This window comes from Triticum urartu, chromosome 6 (assembly GCF_003073215.2).
Source record: "Triticum urartu cultivar G1812 chromosome 6, Tu2.1, whole genome shotgun sequence".
NCBI classification, from domain to species: Eukaryota; Viridiplantae; Streptophyta; class Magnoliopsida; order Poales; family Poaceae; genus Triticum; species Triticum urartu.
In genome coordinates, this window is record NC_053027.1 from 548,178,050 (window position 1) to 548,203,747 (window position 25,698).

Below are 25,698 nucleotides of genomic sequence, written 5' to 3' on the forward strand. Positions count from 1 at the left end.
TTGTTGGTGTTGTTGCAGGCTCCCTTGCTCAAGCAGCCGCTCCATCCTCTAGTGTGAGCGCCGCTCCATCCTCTAATTCGTGAACATCTTTTAAAATCACAAACATTATTCAAATACATTAACATTTTCCAAAACGACAAACAATTTTTGAGTTCATGAACATTTTCTCAAATTTGCAAATGTGCTTCGAAATCATAAACATTTTTTGAATTCATGAACTTTTTTTAAGTTCCCAAACATTTTTTGAATTTGTGATTCTTTTTGAATTTGTATTTTTTTAGAATCATGAACATTTTCAAATTCGTGAGCATTTTTTAAAATCACAATATTTTTCAAATCCCTGAACATTTTTCAAAATCACAAGTAATTTTCAAATCCGTAAACATTTTAAAAAATCACAAATATGAGCAATTTTTGAATTAGTGAACATCTTTTTGAATTCACGAACATTTTTCCAAATCCTAAACATTTTTAAATTATTGTAACATCGACTTTTTTTACTGTAACTGTGCGGAAAATTTTATCTCAACGCCAACTCAATGTACAGGGTGAGAATCACCTAGAGAAAAAACAGAGGCCATCAAGGAAGAATAAAAAGAGGAAGTCAACGGGAGTCAGGTTAGTCTTTTGCAGGGGTAGAATTATCTTACTCGCAAAAAAAGGGATAGAATTTGCTGAAAATAGACCGCAGGATGGCGGTGTAACATTGAATAATTAGACTCGCTGTGCACAAACAATACATGTCTGTTTGAATTTTGTTTAAAACAGAGTAAAGTTTCCTCCCAAAAAAGAGAGTAAAGTTCAACTTTGTGCACTACGTGAGAGGCTAAAATGCGAGCCCATCTCTATCTGCCTTTTTGCCATTTTTCACAGAATTTGCCTTCTTTCATGTAACGTAGGTTTACAGTGTGCCCACAAAAAGAAAAAAGAAAAACAAGAAAACGCCTTGGTTCTCTATTTGCAGCTCCGCTCTGCTTGTTTCGATCAGTTCTGGTAATAATAAGGAACTTGCAGCTCTGTCCACAACACTTGTTTGATTTGTGCAGCTCGACCCCTGTTTGGAAACTAACTGTGTGCAGATTTCGTCCCCAGCTTCAGTGTGCTCAGTGACACCTGATGAACTTTTTTGGGAGGCAAACTTCAAACTCTGCATTCTATTAAGTCCAAAACACAGCAAGGGAAACACTTTATTTATTTATTTATTTGCGAGATACCAGCCCCTGATTACAGAAGCAGACAAGCTTATAAAGATGATTAAATCTAAGAAAAACAAGAACTGATGACCTGAATGGTGATGCATAACCTGAAGGGTTGCACCAGCACCCGAAAGAACCGGGTATCATTGCTCAAAATCTGAACTCCACACAGTTTCTCTTGAGCTGCTCAGACTTTGACCCAAAGACCATTGTGAAATTTTCAAACCCTGGATGTCTTTGCCTGATGCTGGCTTTCTGAATTGTCCTACTCTACATGATATATCCCTGACGACGATATGGAACAGTTTAACCATGACACAAGTATGCATCAGGTAATCATGAAATCTCTCGAGTGAGATCATTTTTCCTTCACAAAGATTCTTCTCTTCAATGGAGCCTTTGTTTACCCTGCGGCATGTGTTTGCTTCTCCTGTTATTTAGTTCTCAATGTGTTCGCTTCATGGTGCCTTTTTTACACTACACAAGTGATAGGCTGAGATGCAATACCATATATGTTTTCTCTGCCGTTTTGCACAAAACTATCACCATGTACATGCATGTATGTTCACTGTAAGAAGGCATTCTTCTTTGTTCGTAACCTCTTTGCTTTGTTTCATATTGTGCACATGTGTTGTGTCCATAAGTTATGAAAAATCCCATCTAGCGCAGAAACTGTAGGAAAGAAACGGTTAGCAGATCGAATTTCAAGGTTTAGTGCACTCGATGACGCCCGAACCTTAAATATTGCACAAGCAGCCAAAATAGCCTGATCTCCTTTTGAAATCCAAACACTGAAGCTATAAGAATAAAATTTTGCAATGTTCGGAGATCTCAATCAGAGGAAGCAGACCTTACAAATAGGAGCAAAGCAATGATATTACAAATCGAAGCTACTGTCATCACATAAGCAAGAAGTCTGTCTAGAACATGCGAAGCCAATTGGTACTTGTCGCAAGGAAATAGCAGGTGCACCTGTCCTCCCAGTTTACTTGAATAGATTTGCGGTTTCAAACTTCTGCTGATATATAACAAACACGAATTAATAGCCAAAGACGGGATTCAGGGCGATCGACGTCTTTTCCTGTTCCTGTTCATGTTCATTCCTTTTAGACTGTCGTGGCTTTCAATCTCTGCCAAGTAGCAAACTGATTTGGCAGCACCATGCACACCTTCCTGAGAGATCTGGCGGCAGCCTATAACGGTCAGGGACTCCAACTTCTGTGAACGTGCCAGCTCAGCCATTCCACGATCTGTCACGTTCTCACATTTGCGGAGGATGAGACTACTCATGCAAGGAGCTTGAATAATGTGACTAATACCAGCATCAGTTACAGACATGCAATCCACGAGCTCAAGTGTCTCCAGGAACTGTGCGGATGAGAGGCCCTCCATCCCCTCGTCATACAAAATGCTGGCACCATTTAGCAAAAGAGCACGAATTGGACAAGATTGGATGAGCGCCACAATGCCCTCTTGTGTGAAACCTATTTCAGTAGGCCAATCGGGTTCGCAAAATGTGAATGTGAGCTCAACAGCCTGAAGCATAGGGCAACTGAGAGCTAGAGCCTTAAGGCTAACATCAGTCAATGGCGTCCTATACTCATAACCTTCACAATGCAGAGGCATGAGCCGAAGTGAGATTGTTTTAAGGTTGTTGCACCTCTGAAATAGTGCAATCATCTCATTCTCTTTTAGACCAATAACATACTCCAGGTAAAGTGTCTCCAATGCTTTGCACTTCCCCAGGAGAAAACGAAGTCCAATTTCTGGCTCTGTTATAATATGAGCCAACCTAAGATCCTTCAAATTATCACAGCAGATGTCATAGCTGTATGGATAGCCAGACACGAAGGAGGGATCACTGGCCCCTGCCATCCAGTAATTTCCATTAATCTCAAACTCAAACTTTTGGAGATTCGACCATCCTGGGCCAAACTTTAAAAGGTCATACTGGCTGATTCCATCGCAATCCTTTACAACAAGTTCCCCCAGTGATCCATACCTCCCAAGGTACTCCAGCCACTCCCCATTGTTTACTGCCGTATAGTCAACAAGGTGGAGAACCACGCGTCAAAAACAAGGTGGAGAACCGAAATATACCTGCAACCAACCACCACCCGAAAAATCCCAGTAGAAGTGACTGCTGATGCATGGTCCAGCCTGAGGGACCTCAATTTTTTGCACTCAGCTAGGTAACCAAGACCAGAGTCATCGATGTATGAGCAGAAGGTTAAAGCAAGATCGGACAGCAAGGGGCAGTGAGAAGATAGAACACGAAGGCCTTGGTTGTTCAGCTGGTCCCCGTTGCTGGGCTTCCATCCAGAATAGTTGATCTCTACTTTTGCCAAATTGAGGAACCGGGAGAAGAGCGACACCAAGGCTTCTGTAGAAGGGTCGAGTCCACAGCCAACACAGATAGCATCCCTGTGCTCCGCCTCTACGGTGCAGAGCTGCTTCGACACGAGGGGAAGAGAATTAAGATCACTTGCCTTAGTAATCCTCTTGACGACCTCTGCAAGCAGTGGCTCTGGGAGATCCTCCATTGAGTATCTCAGCTGCACAACTTGGGCAGTCTCAAGACCCAGCAGGCACTGAAGCAAAGATTCTATAGTCAGAATGGAACAGAACAAGATATAGCCAAATAACAGCTGTAAGAGCTAATGTAAAAGGAAACATCAGTGAAAAATTGAGCTTTTCAATACTATAGTTTGAAAGATTCATGCGCTTATCTTGACAGTGAATGGTAACCAACTGCAGGCTAATATTTGCACCCAAATCATGGAACAAAAAATATTACAAGGAAAAATTAATCAAACGACCTAACATATGAAATTGCTGCTGGGTGGGGGTGTGGGGAGGGGATAGTCTGAAAACACACCAATTAGAACAGCAAAGTCCACGAGATAATCAAACATCCACCTGCTGAACTGAACACACATCTGGAAGGACCTAGCCAGTCAGATGAAGATAGCGATTTCTAGACACTCCAGGACAGGTTTTAATCATATTAGGAAAAAAACAGGTTATTTCCTCTAGAATTTCAGAGATATTCCAGGCCCATACGCGGTGGGCTAACTGCATCGGCAGAGCCAAGTACAAGGTGGAAGAACGGAGCGCACGCAAACATCGCCTCGGCTGGCTCAACCAATGTTGCTTGAGAAGGGAAGGGAATGGAGCCCAAATCCTTACCTCGGAGGAAGCAGCGACCAAGAGAAAGGGCGGCGCCGGCAGGGAGGGAAGAGCTGGGCGCAAACGGCGGCGACCAAGGGTTGGAACGGGTGGGGAAACCTCCGCTGCGAGGTCCCAACCCTCGCCTTCGGTTAATTTGACAATTTTGACACATGGATGAAATCATTTCACAAAATGAACTGCTTTTAAAAAAATTTCACTCAGCTGACCTTTTTTAGTGACGCCCGACACGAAGCCGCCACACTACACTGTGCAACGTCTCATAAATAGACGCTACATGTCTGGCTAGCGTCGCACCCCGGACTGTTTAAAAATTACTAAGTCAATGTGCACCACCTAAGAGCTAGGCGTCATACTATAAAGTGTAGCGCCTAGCCTCTAGTGCCTCTAGTAACACTTACTAGAGGCTAGGCGCTACACTGTATAGTGTGGCGCCTACCTCTCAGACGTTGCACACTAATTTTGTAATTTTCGGATCACATGAGGTGCGCCGCAGGCCAGACGTGTAGCGCCTATCTGTAAGGCACTGCACAGTGTGGTGTGACGCCTTCGTGTCGGACGCCACTAAAAAAAGTCAACTGAGTAAAAAAAAGTTAAAGGCAGTTCATTTTGTGAAATGATTTCATCCACGTGTCAAAATTGTTAAATTTGCCCTCGCCTTCCTCGCGGCGTGTGAGTCGCTTTTTCCTGTTAGGTAACTCGGGCTTGGCCCGACTTGACGATGAGGCCCGTATTCTCGAAATGTGTGTGTTTCTTGTTGGGAGCATCTAGGGAGAAACAAATTTACTTTAAAAAAACCAGGGAGAAACAAATCCTCAAAAAAAAACTAGAGAGAAACAGATGGACGACTCGCCTCAAGCGACGCAGTGGTAGGACGGCCTATTTCTTTTTTATCATTTCTTCATATTTAAAGAAAGTAAGAAAACCAAAAACTTCCGGATGGAAAACCCACAAAAAGGAAGAATAAGAAAAACATGCACCAAAAACCAGCCGAAGCTGGTGAGAAGGTTCGACCAATTGGTCTTTACATGCTTCCCAAAACTGCTTCTTGGGTCGGCCAACTTCAGTGATCCCTGTAGGTGAGGCTACCGTGTGTCTCGCAGTAAGCGAGATGTAACACTGATGTAATTTGTGCCTCATTCCAGAAAAAGGTCATTTGGGTTTCGTATTAATTTAACACTCGAACGGTTTAACTTATTGTAACATTGAAGAATTAAACTCACTGTTCGCAAATGATAAGACTTTGTTTAACTTTAAAATTAGAATAAGTTTAAGTTTGTGCATTAAGCGAGAGATTGAAATTTTTTCGTAGATATATTACCGCGTAGGTTCACAGTTTATGATAAATAAGAACAAACGTCTTCATTCCGGACATGGATTATCTGTCCCGAGCTCAAATACACTCACATGAGCAGTGAATTAATAAAAAATAGTGAAAAATTATTAAAAAAATCTGATTGTTTTTTGCTGAACACCAACAAATGTTCTAACATCGTGCAAAATTTCACCTTGAAAAGACATCCTTGGCGGGGCTGGACATTAAAAAAACAAAATTCAGGACTCAAGAAGATGCATTTTAGAGCACTAATTTTTTTTTTTTGGCTTCGAACAAGGCAGGGCCATCGATGGCTGGCAGGGAGAGCAAGGCGTGGTGATGGACGGACGGCCGGGAGAAAGACAGGAGGCTCGTGCCGGAGTAGCTGTCAGCAGCAGGCGTTGCCGGAGCTCCTCAGCCGTGCATACTTGTTAAAGTACACATCGGTTATGTATTGTATACTTAACATTGTAACTGTACTGTACTTGACACTGTAACTAGAATCAGGCCGCATACTTGAGGAATTACTGGGTCGGTCTATTTATTTTTCATTTTTTAAATTTTTACACATGGGCTGTTCAAGTTTAATTTGATGTCTAACTAGTACAGATACACATCATTGCAAACGATGAGGATCAAATGGTGTCATAAACCAGCACCATCTTTAAAAAAACATGCCAGATCATTTATGGATCTCAATTTTGATTTCTGAAACCCAGCACTTGTTTCTGAACCGTGGTCATGGCAATTCCAGAATTTTATAGCTGCTTGAATTTGCTTCTCTTGTTATTTATTTCCCAATTTATTTGCTTGATGGTGGCTTTCTGTATTGTCCTATAGGATATTCCCGACGAAGATAGTTAACAGTTTAACCAAAAGCATCAGGTAAACACAGTAACATGTTGATCTTACAAATGAAGAAGAAGAATAAAACACGACAGTGATTTGGTGTGTGTGATCTGAAACATCATCATCTAACTTTCCTTTTGTACTGATTGCAGGCTATAAGCATCAGCATCTTACCGATTCCAGTGTTACAAATGTCATGCATCAGCATGTATCTGTCTGATGTCTCGCAGATCTTCTCTACCAGGTTCTCTGCTGTGAATGAAATCCTGCAGATGAGAACCCAAAGGGCAATTATCCCCACGCACCAACTTTAATCTCATGCGGGGCGCTGCCGCCATTGTAGCCAGCAGCTCACATGATGCCCTTACAACCTTACACGAGAACTAGATTACATCAAGTGATAGGCTGAGATGCAATACCATATCTGTTTTCTCTGCCATTTTGCGCAGAACTATTACCATGTATGTTTAGTCTAAGAAAAAAGCATGTGTTCCTTGTTCGTAATCTCTTTGCCTCGTTTCATATGTGCACATGTGTTGTGTCGATAAGTAATGAAATTTCCCGTCTAATGCAGAAACCACTGTACAGAAATGGTTAGCAGATGCAATCTTCAGGTTTAATGCACTCACTGACGCCTGAAACTTAAATGTTGCACAAGCAGGCAAAAGGTATAAGAATAATAGGTTGATGTTTGGAGCACTCAGTCAAAGGAAGTAGACCTTACAGATATGAGCAATGCAAAAAGAGATTACAAATCGAAGCTACTGTCATAACATACACAAGAATTCTGGCAAATTCCTAAAACAGAGCTCGCATTACCGAAACAAGTCTAGAACATCCAACAAAGCCAATTAAAACTTATTGCATGGAAATGGCAGGTGGACCTGTCCACCGAATTTACTTTCATAGTTTTGTGTTTTCAAGCTTCTGCTGATATATAGCAAACACAAATTAATAGCCAAAGATTGGATTCAGGGCGACCGGCGTCTTTTCCTGTTCATGTCCCTGTCCATGTTCATTCCTTTTAGACTGTCGTGGCTTTCAGTCTCTGCAGAGTAGTGAACTGATTTGGCAGCCCCTTGCACACCCTCCTGAGAGATCTGACAGCAGCCTATAACGGTTAGTGACTCCAACTTCTGTGAACGTGCCAGCTCAGCCATTCCATTATCTGTCACTTTCTTGCATTTGCGGAGGGTGAGATTGCTCAAGCAAGGAGCCAGTGTAATGAAGTTCATACCAGCATCGGTTATAGACCTGCAATCCACGAGCTCAAGATTCTCCAGGAACTGTGAGGATGAGAGGCACTTCAACCCCTCGTCATACAAAATGCTGGCACCATTTAGCAAAAGAGTGCGAACTGGACAAGATTGGACGAGCGACACAATACCCTCTTGTGTGAAACCTATTTCTGTTGGATACATGGGTTCGCAAAGTGTGAATGTGAGCTCTACAACCTGAAGCATAGGGCAGCTGAGAGCTAGAGCCTTAAGGCTAACATCAGTCAATGGCGTCCTAAACCAATAATCTTCACACTGCAGAGGCATGAACCGAAGTGAGATGGTTTTAAGGTTGCTGCACCTCTGGAATAGCGCAATCATCTCATTCTCTTTTAGACCAATCACATACTCTAGATAAAGCGTCTCCAATGCTTTGCACTTCCCCAGGAGAAAACGAAGTCCAGTTTCTGGCTCGGTTATAATATGAGCTAACCTAAGATCCTTCAAGCTATCATAGCAGATGTCATACCTATATGGGTAGCCAGACACGTAGGAGGGGTCAGAGGCCCCTGACATCCAGTAGTTTCCATTAATCTCAAACTCAAATTTTTGGAGATTCTCCCAGCCTGGGCCAAACTTTAAGAGGTCATACTGGCTGATTCCATTGCAATCCTTTACAACAAGTTCTCCCAATGATCCATATCTCCCAAGGTACTCCAGCCAATCCCTGCTGTCTACTGTCGTACAGTCAACAAGGTGAAGAACAGAAAGATGCCTGCAACCAACCGCCACGTGAAAAATGCCAGTAGAAGTTACTGCTGGTGCACAGTTCAGCCTGAGCGACCTCAATTTTTTGCAATCAGCTAGATAACCAAGACCAGAGTCACCAATGTAAGAGCAGAAGCTTAAAGAAAGATCGGACAGTGAGGGGCAGTGAGATGACAGAACACAGAGGCCTTGGTTGTTCAACTGGTTCCCGTTACTGGGCCACCATCCAGAATAGTTTATCTCTACTTTCGCCAAATTGGGGAACCGGGAGAACAACGATACCAAGGCTTTTGTAGAAGGGTTGAGTCCACAGCCAACACGGATAGCATCCCTATGCTCTGCCTCAACGGTGCAGAGCTGCTTCGACACGAGGGAAAGAGAATTCAGATCACTTGTCTTGGTAACCCTCTTGACGATCTCTCCAAGCAGTGGCTCTGGTAGATCCTCCATTGAGTATCTCAGTTGCACAACTTGGGCAGTCTCAAGACCCGGAAGGCACTGTAGTGAAGATTCTATTATCAGAATGGAACATAACAAGATAACCAAATAATAGCTGTCCTCAAGAACTAATGTAAAAGGAAACATCGGTGAAACATTGAACTTTTTTATATCTGTTGAAAGATTTATGTTTTTTAGGGGATGTTGAAAGATTTATGTGCTACTCTTGGAACAGTCACTTAATTACTACTGTACATGCTTATCTTGGAACAATCACCCAATGTAAAAGCCCTAATTACAGTGTACAAATATACCAATTAAACATCCACCTGCTGAACTGAACTCATATCTGGAAGGACAAATCCTAGGCACTAATGAACATGTTTTACTAGAATTAAACCAGGACATTTACTCTAGAATATCAGATATTCCAGGCTCATACATAGTGTGCCAAGTGCATCAACAGATCCAAGTACATGGTGCAAGAATCGACATCGCCTCGGCTGGCTCAACCAATGTTGCTCGAGAAGGGAAGGTCATGGACCCAGATCCGTACCTCGGAGGAGCCGACGAACCAGGAAGGGCGGCGCCAGCCGGAAGGGGGGGTGGGGGGGGGGGGGGGGGGGGGGGGGGGGGGGGGGAGCTGGGCGGGAACGGCGGTGACCAAGGGAGGCGGATTGGGCGGCGAGGTCGACGGCAAAACCCTCGCGGCGAGAGCGTCGGCTGGCTTCGGGAGCTAGGATGGTTTTTTTTGTTTTGAGCAGCAGCAACGAAGGTGGCTTGGGCTTCGGCCCGACTTGATGATGCGGCCCATATACGACCCCCACTAACTGAATCTCATGTTCTTGAAAGACAAACTATTTTTCCCTGAAAAACTAATTTTGTTCTAAAAAAAGTATGTACTCTAATGAAAAAGGAAAAAAAGCATCGCACGTAGTACGTGTGATCGGAATGTGTGCCTGAGTGAATTCGGTATTGCCTTCATTTAACTTTTTAAGAATCGACAAAGCTCAAGTGGAAGAATCAACATCGCCTCAATCGGGCTCAACCAATGTTGCTCGAGAAGGGAAGGAAATAGACCCAAGTACGTACCTAGGAGGAGCTGACAAACCAGGAGAGGAGGCGCCGACCCGAAGGGGAGAGCTGGGCGGCAACGACGGCGACCAAAGGTTGGAAGGAATGGCTGGGGAAACCTCTGCGTCAAGGTCGAGTGGTCGATAGCAAAACTGTCACCTTCCTCGCGACATGAGTAAATATGCAGCAGCAGCAGCAAAGCGAGCTTGAGCTTGGCCCGACTTGACGATGAGGCCCATATTCCATTGGGGAGTTAGTGATCGAAATGTGTGCTAGTAAGTCAATTTGTCAGGAGCATCTATGTTTCGCATCTAACGAAATAGATGGACGACTATTGTGGGTCGGACCATTTTCGTTTTTTCAATTTGTTTTTACCTTTTTATATTTTAAAATATTCTATATATATAATCAAATTTAATTTACTTAGTTTTAAAAAAAATCACCGCACATTAAAAAGTTCGTGAAATTTCTAAAACTGTTCGTACCATATAAAAAATTTCCGTTTAAAAAATTGTATGTTCATGAAAATGTTTAAACAATGGCATAATTTTCTTAAATATTCATACACGTTTAAAAGAATTCATGAAATTGTTGAAATTTATTCAGTGGGTGTTTCAAAATGGTCACTTTGTACCCAAAAAATTCAACATTTATTTAAAAATATATTCAGTGTGCATTTTACAAATGTTTAACACATATTTGGGTAAATATTTAACATGTATTTTAAAAATGTACAACATGTATCTAAAAAATGTACAACATGTATCTAAAAAATGTTCAGCATGTATTTAGGAAAAAAAAACATTCACATGTTTAAGTATTCCCTTCACCGTCTTTCACACGTAGCCGGCGGCTCACTGGTTCTGTGTAACGCCTGATGTGTCAGGTTCAGAGTTAACTGACCATCTCACAGCTGTTCGCCAGCGATTTTTGGACAGGAAAATTGTGACTCTAGCTAGGGTTTTATGGCTTTCAGATACGCATAAGAGGGCCAGCCCGAACATGGCCGCTAGGATTTTAACCTGGTACAAGACCGGATGCATCTAGCAACCCGAAGTCTTGGCTCTTGCAGCCATTACATCACTAATAAAGCAGAAAAACAAAAGCAGAAAGCTGGCTGTAAAGGAAATTCAAATAGCGACCCGTTGAGTAGTTTCAGCCATCCGATGACAGATCAATGTCGACAGCAGCATCGTCTTGGCTGAGATGCAACAATGTATATGTTTTATCTGCCATTTTACATAGATCTTGCCTTCTTTAGTGTAACGATGGAATATTACCATGAGTGTTCAGCGTAGTAAAATGGCATTTGTTTCATGTGTGAACATGTGTTGAGTTGATAAGTTCAGAAAATTCCTATCTTTAGCATAAACTGCTTTAAAACAATAGTTAGCAGATCTCATCTCCAGGTTTAATGTGCTCAATTACGCCTGAACCTTAAATATTGCACAAGCAACCAAAAGAACCTGATAATTCTTTTGAAATTTAAAACACCGAGGATATAAAAATAAAAGGGTACCATGTTTGGAGATCTCAAACAGATGAAGGACACCTTTCAGATAGCTACAATAAAAGAATTATCGAAAACTCTTCCTCGGTGGATGTGATGAACAATGCATCATACCAGGATTGAGCTGAGGTGTACGAAGAAAAAAAACATGATATGCTCAGGCAAGTGCCCCAAATGCCCACTGATTAGTGATTACTGTCAGCAAGAATCACTACAATGTACTCACATAGATCATACGCACTATTGCTATGGCAGGAATCGCATATCAGGCGCTGCACATGGAGAATCAATGGAGGAGGTGCCGCGCAACAAACACACAAAAGACCAGAACCGGCACAAACGATTGCCAAGCCATAATCACGAATTCTGGCACATTTCTAAAACGAACCTCACACTGCCAAAACAAGTCTAGAACATCTGAAGCCGATTGGAACTTGCCAGAAGGAAATGGCAGGTACGATTATCCTTCGAGTTACTTTCATACTGTTGTGGTTTCGAAGTTCTGCCAACATATAGCAACACAAATTAACAGCCAAAGACTGAATTCAGGGCGACTGTCGTATTTTCCTGTACACGTTCATTCCTTTTAGGCTGTCATGGCTTTCAGTCTCCGATGAGTAGCAAACTGATTTGGCAGCACCCTGCACACCCTCCTCAGAGATCCAGCGGCAGCCTATAACGGTCAGTGACTCCAACTTCTGTGAACGTGCCAATGCAGCCAACCCATCATCTGTCACGCTACTACATTCCCGCGAGTGTGAGGTGACTCAAACAAGGAGCCTGAGCAATGAGGTACATCCCAGCATCAGATATAGAGCAGCAATCCACGAGATCGAGCTTCTCCAGGAACTGTGTGGATGACAGGCCCTTCATCCCCTCGTCATCAAATATGCTGGCACCATTTAGCACAAGAGCACGAATCGGACATGATTGGATAAGCGTCAGAATACCCTTCTGTGTGAAGCCTATTTCAGTAGGATAAGAGGGTTCACAAAATGTGAAAGTGAGCTCAACAACCTGAAGCATAGGGCAGCTTAGAGCTAGGACCTCTAGGCTGTCATCAGTCAATGCCGTCCTAAACCAATGATCTTCACAGCGCAGAGGCATGAGCCGAAGTGAAATGGTTTTAAGGTTGCAGCACCTCTGGAATAGTGCAATCATCTCATCCTCATTTAGACCAATAGCATACTCCAGGTAAAGTGTCTCCAATGCTTTGCACTTCCCCAGGAGAAAACGGAGTCCAATTTCCGGCTTAGTTACAATATGAGCCAACCTAAGATCCTTCAAATTATCACAGCAAATGTCATAGCTATATGGGTAGCCAACCACATATGAGGGATCAGGGCGCTGACTCAGCCAGTAAGTTCCATTAATCTCAAACTCAAACCTTTGGAGCTTCCTCCATCCTGGACCAAATTTTAGGAGGTCATACTGACTGATTCCATCACAATCCTTTAGAACAAGTTCCTCTAATGATCCATATCTCCCAAGATAGTCCAGCCACTCCACGCTCTCTATTGCTATACAGTCAACAAGGTGGAGAACAGAGAGATGGCAGCAACTAACGGCCACCCGGAAAATCCCAGTAGAAGTTATTGCTGGTGCAAAGCTCAGCCTGAGGGACCTCAACTTTTTGCAGTAAGCTAGATAACTAAGACCAGCATCATCAATGTGTGCACAGAAGCTTAAGGTGAGATCAGACAGCAAGGGGCAATGATGCGATAGAACAAGGATGCCTTGGTTGTTCACCTGGTCCCCATGACTGGGCGTCCAACCAGAGTAATTGATCTCCACTTTCCACAAATTGGAGAACCGGGAGAACAGTGATGTCAAGGCTTCCGTTGTAGGGTCAACGCCACAGCCAACACGGATAGCACCCCTATGCTCCGCCTCGACGGCACAGAGCCGCTTTGACACGAGGCAAAGAGAATTTAGATCACTCGACACGGTAATCCTCTTGATGATATCTGCAAGCAGTGGCTCCGGGAGATCCTCCATCAGCTGCACAACTTGGGGAACCTCGAGGCTCTGCAGGCGCTGGACTAACAAAAAATTTACGTTCAGGGTGGAACACACAAGATAACCAGATAACAGCTGTAACAAATAATGTACTGTAGAAGGAAACAGTGATGAAACTTTGAAGTTTTTCTTATATGTGTCGAAAGTTTTATGTGCTTATCTTCACAATAAACGGTAAATTAATGCCGCGGCATCCTATTTGCATCCATTCCGTAGAACAAATAAGTGACATAAAGAATTTCAGATAAAAATAACACCCTAATAACTGTATAAATTTCTGCTGGGTGGGGGGATAATCTAGAAATATACCAATCTGAACATTAAACCAACATGATATCTGAACATTCCCCTTGCCGAACTGAACTCGTATATGGAAATACCACCCAACAAATCAGACGAGTAAACCAATTTCTGCACACTCCAGAACAGATTTTACTGACTAAACCAAGCTATTTCCTCTAGCATTTCACAGAGGTTCCAGCCTTCCAGGTCCATACACAACAGCGGCCAAATTCCCTTAACAGTGCCAAGCGCAACAACGAAGTCAACCTAGGCAGTACGCCATGGAACTAACAGAGCAGGTGCAAAACCCAGGCCATGCAGACATTACAGAGCCGAATCGACCAAGTTCAGATGGAGAATCGACATCGCATCGGCTGGCTCGACCAAGGTCGCTCGAGAAGGGAAAGGAATGGACCCAAATCCGTACCTCGGGCTCGGAGGAGCCGACTACCCAGGAAGGGCGGCGCCGGCCGGGGATGGGAGAGCTGGGAGGAAACGGCGGTGATTAAGGCGTGGATTGGGCGGAGAACCCACCTCGGCGAGGTCGACGGCGAAACCCTCGCCTCCAAGGGCCGGGGCTTCGAAGTAGTACGCACCAGCAGCAAAGCTGGTTTGGGCTTTGGGCCCGACTCGATGATGCGGCCCATATTCGACCGAAGGGCCGGGGCCCACTGCCGACCAGGCCTAATGTAAATAATTAGACTCGTTTATGCACAAATTGCCTCTTCTAGAGAAAAATATCTATATCTATATCTATACCAATATAAAAAGACCCAAAGAGGCAGATTCAACTGATCTCGGCCATCGAACCAAGTCAATCCAACGACCTAGACTGCTCCAATGGCGAGTGTTAAACGTGTTTAACATGCAATTAATAGCATGCCAAATATTACACTAATCATAGGATTAACACACAAATAATAGCATACCTAATATCCACGTGCAATTAATATATTGCCTAAATATTAACGTGCATTGCACATGCGCATTTACTAGTATGAATAAATGACCTTAGTAAAAGTTCATGATAAATGTTACGAATATTATTGACTTCAAAAACACAATATATGTATTATTATTATTATTTGCTGGAAATACATATATTTTTTGTCGAAAATGATCATTTTTAAGATCTCAACACTCATGATAAAATATAACGATATCAAGATTCCTTTTTTACGAATAATAGGAAATCTGATAGGAGCACCACATGTTGAGTTCATACATTAGATGTGTCTCCTAAGTAGCAAATTAGCCGCACCATGTTGAAAGATTCGACTATTTCACTTGTTAGATCCCTTGAAAGGAACTAAGCAGTGTATGATTTTGATGACTCTTTGGAGGATTTGGCATAACAGGAATGAAATCACTCATGAGAAAAATCCACCATGGATGAATGTAACAAGAATTTCCCGTGCGGTTATCTTGAATCCATCTTAGGAATGTCACATGACCCTATTGCTGACCTGCGCAAAGGAAAAAGGTGTGCAGTCAGTTATGAGCACTTGAAAAAATCTTCGCATGTGATGACGCTTTTAGAGCTTCAGCCGGCAGGGTTGCCCCTCCGCAAGGATGGGTGAAGCTCAATTCTTATGGTTCTTTTGTTATTGATGGCTTTGCTGGAGCATGTATGATCCTTCGAGATGGTGAAGGAGCTATAGTCTTTTCATCCCACATAAAAAAATTGTGTAGGGATGCACTTGAAGAAGAGTTATGTGCATGCATGGGAGGTTTGTCTCTCGCTTTGATGCGGACCAAACCACCAATTGAATTTGAGGTTGATTCTAGTGAAGCTCGGAATTTGATTGAGTTCAGTGGCACAGATAGATCGGTTTGTGTTTTTTGTGGTGAAGGAAATCCAACACCTAAGAAGCTTGTACTACCCTCATTAATGGTTAATGGTTGTCTAGCTAGTTTTCATCGGCTAGAAGGGATGACCATAACTTGGATCGGTTCATGACCCCCGAGAGCTCTTGAGTTATCTTGAGCTGATTCTAATCATATGACAAGTTGAGTAATACAAGTTTCTGCCCGCAAAAAAAAATTGACTACTCTCATCGCTATCAAACTTGTGAGATGGTTTGGTTCCAGACAATTAGAGAGAGATAGAGAGAATGATAATTTAGAGTTTTTGAGATATAATATCATATGTTTGGTTGGGGTAAACTCATTTACATATGACACTCGGATAGAGAGTAGATTCGCATTTTGAAGTGTCACTTTTTTTTGAAAAAATACACATGTACATAGGGATGTTGGCTGCAAGTGTGTAGTTTTGCTTGATGAAATGTGTTACGATGTGAGCTACACAAATAGAAAATGTTTTTTCACACTTGTAGAGCACATCCTAATGTAGTACATGTGTTTTTTTTCAAAACATTTTGAAACCTCAAAGTTTGAGGTTTGAAAATTTCAAACTTTGAGCTCTATTGAGCTTGAGCTCCATTAGCAATTTCAGACTTAGATCCTACTTGTCAAAATGAATGTTCTTTTCCTCATCTGTTCCACTCTAAACGCTAGGAGAGGTGATTTTCAGGCGCAACGTGCCACCACCTCTCCTTCGATGGTAGGTTGCCTCTCCTGTTCCTCCTCTATTTGGAACTACCTGTGTGGGAGTGCAAGGAGTTCGGGCTCTACTGGATGCACTTATAACTTTCCTGATTTGGAGTTTCTAGATAGGTTTCATTGTTCGTCATTTTGACACTTTCAACTGTGGTGGCAGCCATGTTTTGGTGTTATGATGATTCTAATGAAACCATTTTAATATTATAAGTAGATGTTGGTATATTTTTACATAGGCTTGATCAAATGTGCAGAAGTTTGACTTACAACAAATCTAGAAGTGCATTTTTTTTTAAACGAAGGGGTGTATGGCACATCTAATCTTCCACAATTCCCTTTTTTTTAAACATTTTATGAAGTTGCCAACGCGCCTGTAGCGTCATTTTTTTTTAACTTAGGAAGTCAGAAGTCAGGAAGTTTGTTGCTAAAGCCGGTTTTCACGGCTTGTTTTTTGAAAGCCCCCAACTACCGCCCGTCCACGGTCCACCCATCACGATACAGAGCCGCGCGGGAGCCACGAGCCAAGGCGCCGCTCCTTCTCTCCGGTGATCGCCGGCGACGCCCCGCCCCGCCCCGACCTGTACCTGGGAAGCGCGGCGCTGCGCGCGGCCATTATCCCTCCTGCGTAAGATCGCGCGCAGCACCTGCATTCACGCCTCGAGCAACTACTTCCGATCGACGCGGCTCACGCTCGTGGAATCCTCTCCGACCAAAAATCCTGCCAACGGACGCCAGCGCACGTATCTATCGATCCACGGCAACGACGGCACGCACGACGGCGGCCTGCTTGGCTCGGTTGCCTCCATCTGCACGCGGGGATCGGGCGCCCTGCAAGTGTTCGGTGAATTGCCCCGCGTTCAAGGTATGTTCCTCTCGATCAGTGAATAGTGATTACTACGTAATTATCAGGATTGCACAATACTAGTAGTTGAGACTGTTCCTAGTGACACAGCATGTTTCGGTAGTAACAAAATGCCTCAGTATCCGGAATACAAATGTAGTTGCAACCCGTGCACTTCCCATTCAAGTTCTTATGAGTCAGAGTGCATATAGGATCTGGAAAACGCCACCTACCACGCATGTTCATTGGATTAAGACACACGCCCGCACGCCCGGTGAGTCGAGAGACAATGCCAGCATGCTCCAATTGGGATGCAACTTATTCATCCGCTTACATCAACTAGACCAGGAGTCTAAAAACAGGGCGAGCTAGCTGGAGCAGGGAGATTGGACAGAGCTAAGATGATTACAGATCTAGAGCCAGGGAGAAATAGGTAGACGATCGGTCGCGCTGAATTTGGGATTACTTTGTGGACTGCCCTCACGTTTGTGGAGCTACACCACTGATCACACTGATAATGAATCACGCTGTGCTGGAGGATTCTGGTTGCTGCTCTTATGCGTCATGGCAACATGCTGTAAGCTTGCAGATGTGCCTTGGGTCTTCTTACCTTGACAAACGGTGCATGATAGTATCATATGGATTGCAAAGTAGCTCAGTACGGCGATGATGAGCGCGACCACAATCACAGACGTCTTCCACCCCCTGTTGGAGCCGGCTGCATAGGCCACCAGGAGAGCAAACAGATCCAGTCTGATCGCCCGGTTCATCACCTTCAGCGACCATGTCTTCCATCCTTCTTCCCTCTCGTCTGGCAGCCAATGCGGCAGCAGCATGATGATGACAACGATGGAAGCCACAAAGGAAATGGAGTTGCTGTAGAAGAAGACAAGGTACCGGGGCCTCATGTTGTCATGCATCACCGGGTTGCCCGCCTTGTACCTGTTGTCGTTGTTCTGCCACGTCCCGCCGGGGGGTTCTAGGCCGGCCTGGTAGGCTACGCTCGCCACCAAGATACCTAGCAGCATCAGGTATTTGCGCCTTGCATGGTTCTTCCTCTTTTCATTCTTTGCTTTTTCTTCTTCCTCCTGTTCAATAGGTATGGATAGTGCATCAGCTGCCGAGATGCCATCTCTGTTTTCTTCTTCTTCGTCCCCCTGTCCAGTGGGTCTGGATGGCACATCAGCTGCTGAGATGCCATTTCTGTTTTCTTCTTGGCCGCCCTCCTGTCCAGTGGGTCTGGATGGCGCAGCAGGTGCTGCACCATTTTTGTTCAGCTCCCTCAGCGCAAATACTAGCAGCAGTCCAGCTGCAACGAAGAGGACCGCACCGACCAACACAAAGATGTAGATGGATGTCTTGAGGTGCTGGGTGCTTCCAGCGGCGTAGGCCACCATCAAACAAAACAAGCCCACAGCCGTACAAACAGATAGCGCATTGCTTCGTATGGCTGGCCTGTATAGATTGGGGTTCACCAGGAGGAGGATGAGGGAGATGGACAGCATGAAGCTCACCGAGTTGCAGTAGAAGAATGCCTTGTAGCGACGTGGGAAGTTGTACAAGAGGACCGGGTCGCCAGCCTGGTGTCCGAGCTTGTCATCCTGGAGCAGGAAGCCACCAGGAGGGGTGAGGCCGGCTTGGTAGGTAATGGTCGCAGCCAAGATCGCGAAGAGGAGCAACCGTTTGCGCCTCTTCTCCAGCAACTGATTTGCCTGGTCGCCGTGGTTTTTGTCCTCGTGGTCCAGCGTGAAGAAGATAACATGGATCACCACATAGACCAGGACGAGGCCTGCCAAAGCCATGACGTAAATGGAGGTATTCACGTTCCGGCAGCTCCCAGCGGCATATGCACCGATGAGGCCAAACAGGTCGAGTATCATGGCTGCCTCCAGCACATGGTGCTTGACCAGCTTCTCCATCTGGACCAAGATGATGACCACCAATGAGGCCACAAACGCAACCGAGTTGCAGTAGTAGAAGGCCTTGTACATCCTAGCGTTTGTCGCGAGGAGGATGGGGTCGCCAGCCATGTGCCCGTCACCGTTGTCCTGCCAAACGCCACCCGGCGGGTCCAACCCCGCTGTGTAGGTGATGGTGGCGGCAAGAGTGGCGAGCAGTAGAACAAGAGAGCGAGCCTTGTCCAGAGCCTCCCTACCACTGCATTAATACATTGCAGAGAAGAAGAAACATAGTTCAGTTTAGTTGCAGAGAAATAAACAAGAAAGCAGTGTAACTGCAAACAGAGGAAAAGAAGAGGATTTCAGTTCGTTCCATACCTAGCATCATTACTCTGTTGATTTCCATCATTTTGTTGGGCTGGACTGAAACAACAAGGAAATAATTTTGACGCTGAACTGCAGAAGCCATGGAGGAGGCTGTATGCTGGACTGAAACAATAAGACAGTAATTTTAACGCTGACCTGCAGAAGAGATGGAGGAGAATGTATGCAAGAACGGCGCCGACGAGGGAGACCACGTAGACTGTGGTGTCGGTTTTCCTGCAGCTCCCGGCAGCGTATGCGCCGAGGAGGCCAACAAGCACGGCAAAGATGCACACATAGAGCACGTGAAACCGAGCCGTCTTGTCACGGAGCTTCTTTCCATCGATGATGAGCAGCATGGCGATGAGCAGGGACGCCACGAACGCCGTGGTGTTGAAGAGGAAAAACGCGGTCAGGCGCTGGCCGCGTTGGTCCCTGAGAATCGCGTCGCCAGGGTGATGCCTGCCGCCGGTGCTGTCCCAGAAGCCACCGGGCGTGCTCAGTCCGGCGACGTATGTGATGCTCACTGCGAACGTCGCGAGAAGCATCAGGACCTTGCAGAGCTGTTCTTCGGTTTTCAACGCCTTTTCAGCGACCTTGCGGTCAGATTCGAGGTCAGGGGTGGTAGTTGCGCTGACCCCGTTGTTGGTTTCAGAGATGGGGGTGGCGCCGCTGGAGCTAGAGCCGGGGTTCTTGTTTGGACGACACCGGTCCAGCAACTTGAGAACTACAATGTAGGCGAAGACAGCGGCCACCAGAACCGCGGTGTAGATGATGGAAATCCTATCCCGGCAGGTTCCAGCGCCGTAGGCGCCCACGAGGCCGAGCAGGTCCAACACCATGACGACCCGCAGTGGCTTGATGACCTGAACGGCGTCCTTCTTCTTCTTCTCCTTCTCCTTGTCGTGCCGGACGGCGAGGATGAGGATGAGCACGATGACCACGAGCGAGGCGGCGAAGGCGGTGGCGTTGCAGTAGAAGAAGGCGAGGTAGCGGTGGTAGTGGGTGTCGCGGATGATCGGGTCGCCGGCGGGTTGGCCGTCGTAGGCGGCCTGCCAGACCCCTCCCGGCGGGTTGAAGCCCGCGGCGTACGTCACGTTGACCACCAGGGTGGCCAGCAGCAGGAGGTACTTCCGCAGGGTGTACTCCCATGGCTGCTCGCTCTGCTCCGGCTGAGCCATTGACGGCTGCACTCTCAGAGCAGGTGTGCTTCCTCTTAAATTATTGTGATGCTGCAGAATGGAGAATTGCAGCCATAGAAGAGTGAGGAAGATAGCTGCCTGGTTATAAAACGACTTGCCTGGGCGTGTCGTCGTCGTCGGGAGGGAGGAAGAGGAAGGTGCTCTGCATATTCAAAGCCCGACAGACTGGAGTCAAAGTCGTCGGAGAAGGGAAGCAGCAATCACCTCTTCTCTAGTTTCTAGAGATAAACATTTGGAAACATTCGTGAGGGGCACACATTTTTGGATGCATGTGTGTGATTTTCTTTGTTCTTTACTGCTCTTTTTCCAAGTGGTTTAGATACTTGGCATATTGGGCTAGAGATATTTTTACTAGGCTCTCATAATTTTCTCCATCCAGTCCAAGTCATCGGCCAGGCTCAACTAGGCTGGTTTGGGCCAATTATCAAAAATGGTCAAGCTTCATCACTTTCAAAAGCCACTAGTAGCTGCTAAAGGACACAAGTGATGTATTCGGAAGGGTGTACGGACGCATGCAGTAGCTTTCATCGTTTTCTTCATACCTTAATTAACGAGCCAGGCTACATTTTCTACGTGCTAAACGACAGCGCCTACTATAAGTAGCACTTTCACTGAAGAGGATTATTAGTGGATTATAGTGGGTGAGTAGTAGTACTCCCCCTGTCCAAAAAAGCTTGTCCCAAACTTTGATGCTAATACATTCATTTGAGGGACAAGTTTTTTCGGACGAAGGGAGTAGCTGTTAAGGGACACGCAAAACAGGGAAATAACATATATATTGTCAGTGATTGATTCTTGCATTTTCACTACTTTAATTGGTAAGCAGTGTCAAATCATTTTGCAACTTCGAATACTCTCTCCATTTCTAAATATAAGTCTTTTTACACATTTCAAATGACTACAGTATATGGATGTATGTAGATATATTTTAGAATGTAGATTCACTCATTTTGCTTCGTATATAGTCACTTGTTGAAATCTCTAGAAAGACTTATATTTGGAAACGGAGGAAGTAGTTCTTTTGAAGTGTTAACCAACTATATTCCATTGGTGATCATACAAGGGGAACAAATATGACGAAGAGATGCGTCCGTTCATGGGGACGTGGAAAGCGCCGGGACGGTTGCCATACAGCCAACCGCACGGGGCTCTTTACAAGAAAGGATTATCCTTTACTTACAAGATTACATAAGTCCTAACACTCTTCCCAATCATTGCTTGTCCTTGCGACCGATCATCTTCGGGATCATCTCCAAAACCCTGTGGGAATAATTAAGGTGCAGAATGGAGAGTCTTTAATTATTGTGAGGCTGCAGAATGGAGAATGGCAGCCATAGAAGAGTGAGCAAGGTAGCTGCCTGTTTATAAAACGACTTGCCTGGCGCGTCGTCGTCGGGAGGGAGGAAGAGGAAGGTGCTCTGCATATTCAAAGTTCGATAGACGGAAGTCAGTCGTCGGAGAAGGGAAGCGGCAATCAACTCTTTCTCCGGTCACATAAACTAGGAAAGCAATTCTAATTTTTAAAGAAAAGCATTTGGAAACATCGTGAGGGGCACACATTTTTTGGATGCATATGCGTTTTTTTGGCCGGGGCATGTTTTTCTTTGTTCTTTACTGCTCTTTTCGTAAGTATCTTGGGTACTTGGCAGTATTTAGCTAGAAATAATTGTGTACTAGGATCTCAAAATTTTGCATTTTTTTATTTATGTCCTTCCATAATTCGGATGCAGTTCATCTAGTGCAAGTCATCGGTCAGGCGGTGCCTTTCTCGACTCAGGCTGGTTTGGGCCAAATTATAGAGCTGTGCCAGCCGAAGCCTCACTAAAAAATACTAGTAGCTGCTAAAAGACACAAACCGCGACAGTTCGAGAGCTTCGTGATCTCACGAGGCAATTTGCCCCCTCTATCCTTTGCATTCTAGAAACTCAAATAGAGGGCTCAAGAGTGGAGGAGTTGGTAGACACTCTAGGTTACAATAAAAGTTATGTTGTTAGTAGCTCAGGTAAAAGTGGAGGTCTTGGTATTTTCTGGAACGATGAAATAAAAGTTAAAATTATTGGTTACTCGCAGTATCACATTGACGTTCTTGTTGATGATCTAGCTGATACACAGCCGAGAATTACATTTGTATATGGTGAGGCTCAGGTACCGGAGCGTCATAAAACGTGGGATATGTTGCGTAATATTGCAGGCACCCAGAATAGACCATGGGCAGTTTTGGGCGATTTCAATGAAGTGCTTCACAATCACGAACATGATGGAGTAGGGAGCCGGAGCCAAGCGCAAATGGACGGATTCAGAGATGCCCTCGATACATGCGGTTTATTGGATATGGGTTACACTGGAACTGATTGAACGTTCCAGAGGAAAGTGGCTGGGGGCACTTATACCAGGGTTAGACTGGACAGATGTGTCGTCAACCCAGACTGGTCGCTGCTGTTTCCATTGGCTGTCCTGGAGCACAAAACTTCAGCTAGTTCTGACCATGTTCCTATTTTGCTCACGCTACGTGAAATGCATGCATACAGGCCGGGGCCTAGGCCATTCAAGTATGAAACAATGTGGGAGAGAGAAGAATCATTATTCAATGTGGTAGGGGACAGATGGAATCAGCAAGAAGCGGACACAGTTGAAGGTTTGCGGGGAAAACTAGGAGAGCTAGCTGGCGACCTATCTGCATGGGATCGGAGCCACTTTGGCTCTGTTCGATCCGAGATCCGCCAATTAAAAGCAGCACTGGAGCAGATGCGCACTGTCCCAGGAAGATCCGGCCCCACGCGCGAGGAGACCAAGGTTACGGATAGGCTGGTCGAGCTCTTTCACCGAGAGGAGATGTTATGGCGACAGAGGGCGTGCCTGGATTGGTTAGTCCATGGTGATAAGAATACATATTTTTTTCATCCGAGAGCAAGTCGGCGACGTAGGAAGAACCAAATCAAGTCACTGCAAAAAGCGGACGGGCAGTTAACATGCGATAACATGGAGATGGAGGTGCTGACAACAAACTTCTACAAGGACCTGTACACATCGGAAGGAGTTCAAAATATGGATCAAGTTTTGGACACTGTACCTAGCAAGGTAACACCAGCAATGAACGATATCCTGAACGCCCCATATACCCAGAAAGAAGTAAAAGATGCCTTGTTCCAAATGTTCCCTATCAAAGCGCCCGGGCCGGATGGGTACCCGGCTCACTTCTTCCAACGCCATTGGGACGTTTGCGGCAATGATGTCACAAAGGTAGTTCTAAAAATTGTTGATGGTACTGAGTCGGCTGAATGCATCAATGAAACCATCCTTGTCCTGATCCCAAAGGTAAAGAATCCCACACTTTTGTCACAGTTCCGCCCGATAAGTTTGTGCAATGTTCTTTACAAAATTGCCTCGAAGGTGATCTCCAATAGATTGAAGTTAATCCTGCCAGATATAATATCTCAAGAGCAGTCAGCGTTTGTCCCAGATAGACTGATCACGGATAACATAATAACTGCTTACGAGTGTTTGCATTTTATGAAGCGGAACAGGGCGAAGAAACATCAGTCTTGTGCCTTGAAGCTAGACATGATGAAGGCATACGATAGGGTGGAGTGGACCTATCTCAGAGCCATTATGCTTAAACTTGGTTTTACAGATAAATGGGTGGACATAGTCATGAGCTTGGTTACATCGGTGAAATTTTCAGTCATGTTTAATGGGAAGAAGCCTGAACAGTTTACACCATCCCGAGGGATCTGACAAGGTGATCCAATATCACCATACTTGTTCTTCTTAGCAGCAGAGGGCCTGTCGTGCCTCCTAAAATCACAAGAGAGTCATCCAATCTTGATGGGATACTTGTGGCTCCTTTGCCGCCGCCAGTCAACCATCTCCTATTTGCTGATGACAGCCTGCTATTCTTCAAGGCAAACAGTGTGGGTGCTACCGAGGTGAACCAATTGTTGGACATTTATTGCCAGGCCATGGCCAAAGGATTAACTATGCTAAATCATCCATTTTTTCAGTAAAGGGGTCCCGGACAGTATCCGCAACGAGATCAAAGTTTTGTTGAATGTTCCTAATGAGACTCTTAGTGAGAAGTATTTGGGCATGCCATCAGATGTGGGGAGCTCAAAAAATGGTGCATTCAAATATCTTAAAGATCGGTTGTGGAGCAAGGTTCAAGGCTGGATAGAGAGGACATTGTCATCTGCTGGAAAGGAAGTTTTGGTGAAATCAGTTGCACAATCTATCCCAGTCTATTCCATGTCATGTTTTAAGATTCCTAGAGGCATGTGTGAACATTTGAAATGCTGATAAGGAAATTCTGGTGGGGGAGTAAAAATGGACAGCGCAAGCCTCATTGGGTCTCTTGGAAAGCTATGACGCAGCCAAAAGGAATGTGAGGTTTGGGGTTTAAAGATTTTGAGCTCTTCAACTTAGCAATGCTGGCACGACAAGCCTGGTGCCTGTTACAAGACCCGGAGTCTTTGAGTGCTCATATTCTAAAAAGTATCTACTATCCCAACACGACCACACTTCAGGCTACTTTGGGAAACCACCCTAGTCAGATTTGGAGGGCCATTGTTGAAGGGCGTGACACATTGAAACAAGGTTTAATTCGATGCATAGGCAATGGTGAACACACCAATATTTGGGAGGACAACTGGCTCCCTCGAGAGGAGATGATGAGGCCTTATGGATGCCGGGTAGCAAACCCATCGCAAGTTGTCTCTGAACTAATTGATCCGACATCTGCCACATGGAACAAGGAGAAGCTGGAATCTATTTTTTGCATTTTGATATGGAGGTTATTATGAGTATACCGCTATGCACTATGAATATGCAAGATTTTTGGGGTTGGACGCATGAGAGAAATGGCCAGTTTTCAGTCAAATCGGCATACCGAATGCTTGTGTCCACAAGGCAATGAAGAGAGGTGTGGTTGGAAGGCACAGCCGGGTCCTCGAGTACACATATGGAGGAAGGATCGTGGAAA

At 44.9% G+C, this 25,698-nt stretch overlaps 2 protein-coding genes and 2 pseudogenes across 3 annotated transcripts; all 4 read right to left on the reverse strand.

Annotated features, from left to right (window-relative positions):
- Nucleotides 1–1,996: 1,996 nt before the first annotated feature.
- On the reverse strand, nucleotides 1,997–3,781 carry LOC125512831 (annotated as a pseudogene).
- A 3,439-nt stretch (nucleotides 3,782–7,220) lies between these two features.
- Nucleotides 7,221–9,726, reverse strand: LOC125512832 (F-box/LRR-repeat protein 14-like). Its single transcript, XM_048677905.1, has 2 exons — nucleotides 9,529–9,726; nucleotides 7,221–9,032 (listed from the first exon to the last, which is right to left on the reverse strand). The coding sequence occupies exon 2, from the start codon at nucleotides 8,982–8,984 to the stop codon at nucleotides 7,521–7,523; it is 1,464 nt and encodes a 487-aa protein (XP_048533862.1). The 5' UTR covers nucleotides 8,985–9,032; nucleotides 9,529–9,726; the 3' UTR covers nucleotides 7,221–7,520.
- Nucleotides 9,727–11,435: 1,709 nt separating this feature from the next.
- LOC125515174 lies at nucleotides 11,436–14,426 on the reverse strand (annotated as a pseudogene).
- Nucleotides 14,427–17,471: 3,045 nt separating this feature from the next.
- On the reverse strand, nucleotides 17,472–20,827 carry LOC125515175. 2 transcript variants are annotated; one of them, XM_048680614.1, is made up of 4 exons: nucleotides 19,681–20,827; nucleotides 19,537–19,581; nucleotides 19,288–19,417; nucleotides 17,472–18,840 (listed from the first exon to the last, which is right to left on the reverse strand). In XM_048680614.1, exons 1-4 carry the CDS (start codon nucleotides 20,700–20,702, stop codon nucleotides 17,767–17,769), a joined length of 2,271 nt encoding a protein of 756 aa, XP_048536571.1. In that variant the 5' UTR covers nucleotides 20,703–20,827; the 3' UTR covers nucleotides 17,472–17,766. The 2 variants fall into 2 exon arrangements, with proteins under 2 accessions (XP_048536571.1, XP_048536570.1); XM_048680613.1 differs by having other exon boundaries at nucleotides 17,472–19,417.
- Nucleotides 20,828–25,698: the final 4,871 nt, after the last annotated feature.

Excerpts from the sequence above, each read along its gene's own strand:
- LOC125512832 (XM_048677905.1), bottom strand. The coding sequence starts at position 8,984 with ATGGAGGATCTACCAGAGCCACTGCTTGGAGAGATCGTCAAGAGGGTT.
- LOC125515175 (XM_048680613.1), bottom strand. The coding sequence starts at position 20,702 with ATGGCTCAGCCGGAGCAGAGCGAGCAGCCATGGGAGTACACCCTGCGG. Across the intron at positions 19,582-19,680 it reads CTCCTCCATCTCTTCTGCAG|TCCAGCCCAACAAAATGATG; the intron begins GTCAGCGTTAAA and ends TTGTTGTTTCAG. Across the intron at positions 19,418-19,536 it reads CAACAGAGTAATGATGCTAG|TGGTAGGGAGGCTCTGGACA; the intron begins GTATGGAACGAA and ends GTATTAATGCAG.